Raw genomic sequence first — 8,576 nt, forward strand, 5'->3', positions numbered from 1 at the left:
ACAATCGGTTATATTTCTTTTGGTTTTCCAATTGGAGCACAGGCAGGTTTTCTCTCAAATCCTCGTTACTAATCTTTCTTGACCATATTAATCCCATAATCCGTCTCAAGCATCTTTGGTCAAATACATCCAGTCTTCTCTTAATTGCTTGGCTAAATGTCCAGCTTTCAGAGCCGTACAAGGCTACTGGTACCATTAGTGCGTCATAGACTCCTAATTTTGTCCACGGTTTGATGTCTCCGCGCCTCCAAAGTCCTCTTTCTAACTTGACATGTACTGCTCCTGCCAAAACTAATCTCTTCGTCATGTCTATCTCACAGCCACCTTAATCCTCAAGCTCACTTCCCAAATATGTGAATCTCTTGACTCTTTCCAGCTCTTGGCCTTTTCAGTTCATCAACTTTCATCCATTTTGCTTTGGCTATGTTTCGTATGTAATCTGATCTTCTCTGATTCAGATCCAAATACTCTGAACAGCTCTACTAATCCTGCTATAACTCACTGCCAGAAGCTCTGTATCATCTGTGTATTCAAGATTTTTCACCGGTGCTCCACCGATATCTAGTCTACCACTATCATCTATTTCATCAGCCTCCCTCAGTACATGGTCCAGTGCCAAGATGAACAACCATATTGACAGAATATACCCTTGACATCCTCCTCTCCTGAGTCCAAATCACTCAGACCTGTTTTTCAATTCTCACACCGCATCTGCATTCTTGTACAGATTGACTACCATTTTAATGATCTTCTCGGGTATACCATATCTTCTCATTATCACCCACAGTCCCTCTCACCATACCAAATCATAAGTCTGTTTAAAATCTACAAAGCCACAGGCCAGTGTAGGAAGCGACATACCTAAAGGGAACAGTAAGGCTAACCACTATAGAAGGTGCAATGCAAATGAATGCACTGGGAACACTGAGGAGAGAGACAGGGCATGACTGTCCAGGAGGAAGACAATGCAATTCTCATAACACTCTGTAGCCCAAGAGTGTCCGATGAGGTCCTGAGGATGACAGGTTACTTACCTCTATGGCCTCAGTCTCAGGTAGGTACACAGAGTGCTGCATCTTTTGATTTCAGCTAATCGTTATGGACTGGCAGGTGACTTTTTATTTTGGAAAATAGTCTACACTTCTTAACTCCTTCATGCAGCAGTACAACAGTACACACTACAGTGTAGGATTGAGAATAAGGAACATTCAAGGAAATTGATGCCAATGCCACCACACCAAAAGCATAGGAAGTTAGATGCCGAGGTTTGTCTCTCACCTAATTGGTCACCTCCTTTCTCACATTCATTTATGCCAGAACATCCCAGCTGCATTTGCTGCAAGGCAGGACCCAAACCCTGGACAGGCCCTAGACCAGGGGTCTCCAACTCCAGTCCCGGAGAGCTATTGTGGCTGCAGGTTTTCATTCTAACCCTTTTCTTAATTAGTGACCAGATTTTGCTGCTAATTAACTCTTTGCCTTGATTTTAACTGATGCACAACTTAAGACTCAGGCCCCTTAATTATTTTTTTCCTTAATTAGCAACCAAACAATAATAAGACACAAAATGAACCAACACATAAACAACAACCTGCATCCATCACACAATAACTGAAAATCAAGAAAGGTGAAGGCCTCAGTAATGTTGATCTGCTCAGGTCCACAAAACATTTTGACAGCGCTCTTAAAAAAGAAAATCAACAGTTTTGGAAATGTCTGCCATGGCAGAATGAGTGCCATGGAATTAAATAACGGGTTTAATTAGCAACGAGAATTGGCTTCAAATTAAGAAACTGAAAGAAGGTTGGAGTTGGTCACCTGTTCGCTCACTTCACATCAAATTTATGTTTAGGTGCCGTTTAAGGAAAAAAGAATCAATTCAGCGGTCATAGTCCATTAAAATAAAGGGAAATAGTTAATTAGCAGCAAAAACTGGTCACTAATTAAGAAAAGAGAATGAAAACTTCCAGCCACAGTAGCTCTCCAGGACTGGACTTGCAGACCACTGCCCCAGACCTTTTGCATATGATTTAGCTAAACGTTGACTACTGATAATTCCACCTCTAAGCTGTTGTGACCAGTTAGATAAAAGTGGACCGAGGTGGTCTGTATTTTCTGGATTGAAGCAGTGATCTTTTATGAGTTAAACATAAGAGCTGTAAGGGAAAAACAGAGGGGCCAATACACAAGAATCTAAGAAGTAAGCAACCACAGTAACAGGAAAAGATCATATTCAAAAACAAAATCACTTAAGCCAAAAGTCCAACACCTCGGAAGGAAACTGCTGTTATATTAAGCTAAACAAAATGGTATTACTTTGAAACAAAGTTCATATAACAAAATGTACAAGGGGGCATGAACATGCTCCCTAACAATCTGTGGAGTATTGGCAGCCAAATGGCCAAAATGGCACATGTTCGCATCATCCCACATTATGCCAACATGGGACAAAATGACAAGATTAAAATAAACTGGAAAATTCTGACTATCCTGGGGTTCCTGACATATGTTCTGCAAATCAAAGTAACAGGCCCATTTTTAACATCAGAGGACCACCTTCCAAGCTCATTGAGAGGGGGCACTGTTGCTAAGAGTATCATCTCTTTTCTCATCCACAGCGCTGAGGAGGCGATCACTAAGGTCAACTAACTCCACTCATTTCCGGTCGGCACCCAGATGTCCACAGAAGGAGGCATCTCATTTGGGCCTGAGCTCCCAAATATCCCAAATATTGACTCGCTCTTCCCATCCATTGATTTATTATAGCCTGAGAAGGCTGCTTACTTTGTGTTCTTCTTTTTGTTTTTTTTTGTGTTGCACCTTCAAGCGCCGCTTTGTTTGTCTGCATGAACCTCAGATTAAAAGGGGTGACCCAGATAGCAACCCAACATTCCTTTGGGATTCCCTCTTGTGTCTTGCACAAATGCCTAAGGGTCAGGACAGTATCCTTAACCAAATGCACATTCCTGCATCACTAATTGTCAGCCATGACCCCTTTAACTAAACGCTTTGGCTATCATTTTGGGGAAGGCCTTAGAAGTGATCCCAAGGTGGGGTTTAGAAGGCTGCCCTCTAGTTGGGGTAGAGGGAAGAATTGAGGTTGCATAGTGTAAGAAAGGGAGACTATGGCTTTTACTTTAGTACTGTTCTTCGACAAATAAAGGGTTAAATAATTAATTGCACTCATTTGACGTTTTTTTCACTTCTTTTTACATTTTTCACAGACTGCACCCTCTCCTTTGACTCCTAGCTTTAAGTTTTTTAAATTCAATTTGTTAACTTACATTGTGTTGCGAGAAAAGCATTATATAAATGTAAAGAATTATTATTGTTAATGAAGGAAATTCTGTGATGTAAAAAGAATGTGAAAGGGCAAGGCAGCTTCTATAGGAACATCAATGGAAAGAAATGACACTCTGCTGCTGTGCTGTGCTGTGCTGTGCTGACGGACTCTGTAAACTTTTAAGTCTTTCTTTAGCTAAACACTACAACTTGTTTCTTGTTGATTTTAAATGGAACAGTGGAAACAGGATTATGCTTTCAAATGGATTTCACACCATATGTGGGACAGTTTTAAATGTCTTACAAAAACAAAGAATTAATTTAATTAACATTCAACGCAGTTTAAAAGAATAACACGAAAGGTTTGTTGGAATCTGAAGGGAAATGGAAGTCCGGCTCCGACTATGTCTCCATCTCCTTAATAAACAAGTCGTAGGTGAGTTTGTCTGCTTTCTGTCCCGTCTGACTCTTCCTTTCCAGAAACAGTCCTTTCGTGTCCCGACGTGGCAGTGCGATGCTTCGTTCCCAACGGGGCTCTTCAATTTCTAGAAGCTCCCTGATGTGTCGTGAAACTGCCTAAAAGTAAGTATTAAGAATTTTTTTTTAGTCAAACAGAGTTGGGATTTTAGCATCAGGAAGAGAGATCCACAAATTAAACAACCTGCCATATTGTTAACATTCATTGATTTATAACAATGCTCATCATGAAGGGCAATATATACAAGGCAAAATAAACACAGACTCATTGATCACTTTTTATGTTTTAGCATTTGTGCCTGAGGGTTGCTCCTTTTGCTCAACGTTTATTGCCTGTATGGGCTGAAATCACTTTACAGTAATCCCTTTTTTAGGAGCCATATTGTATCCCCGGAGAAGTGCAGGGGTTCTCAGATAAAGTACTGGGGAGCCTGTGGTTTTCAAAGTTTTCATTTCATACATTATGTGCCTCACCTTAAATTTAATGTTGTCTTTAACTAGTTTACTGTATTTCTGCTTTTACTTTTCACATTAAACAATAAAAACATTAAACACTAACCCTGCTAAGCATCTTACTAAGAAAACACAGTAATACCTGTAAGTCCCATTCAGCCAGTTGTCTGTGTGTAAAACACAACTAATCCAATCAAGGACCATGAGAGCCAGAGTCGGCAGGAACCATCAACCATCAGCCCACTGCAGGGCCCACTCTTGCACACAGCCACAAAGCCAGCTTATACTCCTCAGTTCACCCGACACAAACCTTTGGGATATGTGAGTAAAAAACGAGAGAAATCCATCCTGAAATGGGGAAAATGTGCAACCGCCACAGAGTGGATCGAGCCAATTCAGGAGCTGTGAGGCAATCACTGCACCACCATACTGAGTGTAGAACACTTACTGAATTGTGTTGATTTCTGGACTGACACCACAAAGCATTGGCCAGCCAATGCATTAATAAACACGATTCATGAACCAATTAAATCAACCAATCAAACTAACTGAATGATTACTTCAGAAACTACAGGAAGTGTCACGTATTGAACCAATTAATGGACTGACAAGTTAACATATTAACTGAACAAAGTTCCGGTTTAAACTATTTAATTGCTTGTGGTTATAAAACTTATGGAAATCAAGCAGTCAAATAAACTATCAGGTTCTGTTATGGCCTTTTCCAGTAGGCACCCTGGCCAGCCTGGAGTGTTAGCTCCATGAATAGACTGGGTTCAACACCAGGAAATTCACTGTGCAAAACTCATTCCATGTAAAGCGCAGGTTCAAAGCCACGACAGCGACAAACTAACAACAACAACAACCTGAGTCAGTCATAACGCAAATAGTAATCTTATACTCCGCTTATTTTAAAGAATCTTTCATCTTTCACCAAACTAACATCATTTTGGACCAGAATTTTTAAGTGCCTTTCAGACAGCCTTGGGGTCACAATCCCTCCTAACCCATTAACAGCTGTGTTCGGTGTTCTTCCAGACGGATTTGAAGTGGAGAAGGACAAGCAAACGGTGATTGCATTCACTACACTTTTGGCACGCAGACTTATTTTGTTAAATTGGAAGAATCCTAACTCTCCTCTGCTAAGTCAGTGGGAAACCGATGTTTTATATTATTTGAAATTGGAAAAAATCTAATTCTCAGTTAGAGGATCTGTACAGAACTTTTTCAAAACCTGGCAGGATCTAATCAATATTATTTTAGAATAAGAGAAATAATTATTACCGCATTTATTTTCCTTCTCCATTTTTTATATACCTAAATATATTTCTACCTTCTTTTTGTTTATTGTTGCCTTATTAAAAAGCCCTAAGCAATTCTCCTTTGGCTACGCTCTCCTTCTCAGGGGTGGGGTTTGATTTGTTTTCAATTTTTCTTTTTTTTTGGTTATAAATTGATCTATTTGTATGGAATGATTACAATAAAATTAATAAAAAAAATTTTTAAATTTTAAAAAAAGAAAAAAAAGAATCTTTCAGTATAGAAGTCCAAAACAAGCTTCTGCCAGGAAACCTCAGATTAAATTTAAAACAGCAATTGACTGAAGTGCTGTCACTGCTCTGGCTGTTGTCTTCTCCAGATACTGCTGGAGGGGGCAGACGGTTATGGAGGACAGCAATTCAAAAGTCCCAGGGTTGAGTGGGGCAGAAGCTACGGGTGTCCATCATGGCCGGGGTCAAGCAGCTGTGGGATCTCATTGCCAGGGTGTGGTAGCTTTTAATAATGTTAAGATAATAATGATTTGATAAAATAAACCAATCAGTGTTTAGTAAGGAGCTTCTCTCTCCCATAGCACAAAGTCTCTTGGAGCAAAGTTTCTCCTGACTGAACCCAGGAAATATTTTTCTCAGACTGATATAGCATTGTAATATAATTAAAAAGCAAGAATGTATAATAAAAAGGAAAACAAAGATATGTAACATAATAATAAGTAGGAATAATATATATATAGTGTGCCAGACAGCTGGGGAACCCACCCAGCCAGAACGCCTGGATGGTCCATGACAGGGATGATACCTCCCCAGGGCCACGAGAGGGCAGTCGCCCGGGTCTGCTTGGGGGCCACTGGAATGGAGCTGGGAAGCTCATCCCTATGGGAGGACATGGCCACCACCAGGGTGCATCCAGACAGCTATGGAACCCTGGATGGCAGCACTTGTGCCACACCAGGAAGTGCTGCCAGAAGAAATCCCAGGAGTGCTTCCGGGTGCTCTCCTGACACTTCCGCCACGCCAGGAAGTGTCGTCAGACAGAGCACCTGGAGCCCATCCGAGTCATTATAAAAGGGGTTGGGAGGAAGGAGGGGAGTGGAGGTCCAAAAAAGAGAAAGAGAGAGAGAGAGAGAGAGAGAGAACGAGAAAGAAGAATTGTTGGGATAAGGCATTGTGGTGCTGTGGACATTCTGGTGTCTGTCTGTCTGCCTGTGTCCGGGGGTTGGCTTTCCACTATATATATATATATATATATATATATATATATATATATATATATATATATATATATATATATATATGGTAGATGAAGGTATAATAAGCAGATTAGCAGTACAAAGCTTATGGAATACACACTGGAGTGTTAATGTTTAATAATGGTGGAGATCATGGCTGCCTACACATACTTATACTATTTTTTCATTTATTTATTTGCTTATTTTATTCATTCACAAACCCAACTACTAAAAACAGAAATATGACAGCGTGTTATAAATACATATATATATATATGCTATAAGCAGTCTTCAGAATTCTCACCTTCATGTCTTCAAAATCTGTTATGCCAATTCGAGGAAGTGTGGAGCAGTTAATAAAGATTAATTTTCTACCATCAATGAAGTTATCTGTAAAACACTCCTGAGGAAAATTGTCATGTTATTAACTACAGAGCCATTTAAATTACAAGCACAAAATAATTCATGAAAATAATAAAGACGAAGAAACACTGGGATGAAAAAAAAAGTCAGAATGTAGAGAAAACATAAACGCAGGGAGAACATGCAAATTCCATACAGATAGTGGCCATCAGTGCTAGCCATTATGCCAACACTGACATGTGCTTAAGTGAAAATCAATAATTTGATTGGATAAGGGGAAATCCTGTCAAAATTATAACCTTTCTTTAAGCTTTTTTTAATATATACTTTATTAATTGCAGTTGGCACAAAACAGGGTGCAATAATATTAGGAGCTAGAGTTACGAGTGCTGAAGGACAGGTGACTCTGCACACAAATGCAAGCACAGTGCTCAGGTATGGCGCCTCAGTCTGCACTCAAACCAGGAGCTTCAGCTACCTGCAGAGCCACTGACTCACTCATTGGTCACCCTGCATTGGTGATATCCTGCAAATATGTGTCACGATTTAACTATGATTCTCTTCGTCTCATTTTTTTTTCAATCCAGACTGGGGGAAAAAAACAGAGAAAACTTAAAAGCAACGTCGGTCCCATCAGAATCGTCAGTGTTCTGCAGCAACACTCGGCACGTTTAGTACTGTTTACTGTTTATAGTTACCGGGTGCCAAAAACAGCAAATTTCTAATAACAAACATAAAATGAGTTAAGCCATAATTTTTGCAGTAACTCTCATCTTTACCTTATATTGAGGGAAACCGAGGGACTCGATCCATTCCGAGACCGTCTCGCAGTTCCAGTGCAGGAAGTCCGCCATGATGTCAAGCCGCGTCTCGTTGCCAAGGAAACCTGGCTTGTGGACTGAGCCGCATCTGAAGTTGTAAACCGGTATATTAAAAACTAAGAATTGTAATTGAATTGAAGCGAAAAGCCTGTTCTAACTTTATCACATCTTAAATTAACATCTGCATAAAACTGTGACATATGTTTACTGTATATATGGGTCAATAGGTTGCGTGTACTGACTGAGCCATCTTAAGGTTTACAGTTAAACGAGCACGCGGGTCTTCATGGCAAACTATATACTGTCCAGGTCAGGGTTTGCATTTTGAGTCTGCAGCGCTAACCGTTGTGTCACCTCCGTTAATAAGCCACACTGGTGACTAACGTGTACGCGTCATTAGCTGCAACAACCTTGTTTTAAATGTTACAGTGCATCCGGAAAGTATTCACAGCGCATCACTTTTCCCACATTTCGTTATGTTACAGCCTTATTCCAAAATGGATTAAATTCATTTTTTTCCTCAGAATTCTACACTCAACACCCCATAATGACAACGTGAAAAAAGTTTACTTGAGATTTTTGCAAATATATTAAAAATAAAAAAATTGAGAAAGCACATGTACATTCACAGCCTTTGCCATGAAGCTCAAAATTGAGCTCAGGTGCATCCTGTT

General features: G+C 40.0%; 1 protein-coding gene across 1 annotated transcript; it reads right to left on the reverse strand.

The window, feature by feature from the left end:
* Positions 1-3,094: 3,094 nt before the first annotated feature.
* On the reverse strand, positions 3,095-7,989 carry LOC114666603 (sterile alpha motif domain-containing protein 15-like). The gene is made up of 3 exons (XM_028821526.2): positions 7,861-7,989; positions 7,023-7,121; positions 3,095-3,858 (listed from the first exon to the last, which is right to left on the reverse strand). The coding sequence occupies exons 1-3, from the start codon at positions 7,933-7,935 to the stop codon at positions 3,685-3,687; spliced, it is 348 nt and encodes a 115-aa protein (XP_028677359.1). The 5' UTR covers positions 7,936-7,989; the 3' UTR covers positions 3,095-3,684.
* Positions 7,990-8,576: the final 587 nt, after the last annotated feature.

Source organism: Erpetoichthys calabaricus, chromosome 16 (genome assembly GCF_900747795.2).
Source record: "Erpetoichthys calabaricus chromosome 16, fErpCal1.3, whole genome shotgun sequence".
Classification (NCBI taxonomy): Eukaryota; Metazoa; Chordata; class Cladistia; order Polypteriformes; family Polypteridae; genus Erpetoichthys; species Erpetoichthys calabaricus.

Bases quoted from the DNA above. Each gene is read 5' to 3' on its own strand.
- LOC114666603 (XM_028821526.2), bottom strand. From the start codon at position 7,935: ATGGCGGACTTCCTGCACTGGAACTGCGAGACGGTCTCGGAATGGATC. The intron at 7,122-7,860 runs GTAAAGATGAGA...AATTTTCCTCAG, and splicing joins TCGGTTTCCCTCAATATAAG to GAGTGTTTTACAGATAACTT. The intron at 3,859-7,022 runs GTGAGAATTCTG...ACTTACTTTTAG, and splicing joins CAGATTTTGAAGACATGAAG to GCAGTTTCACGACACATCAG.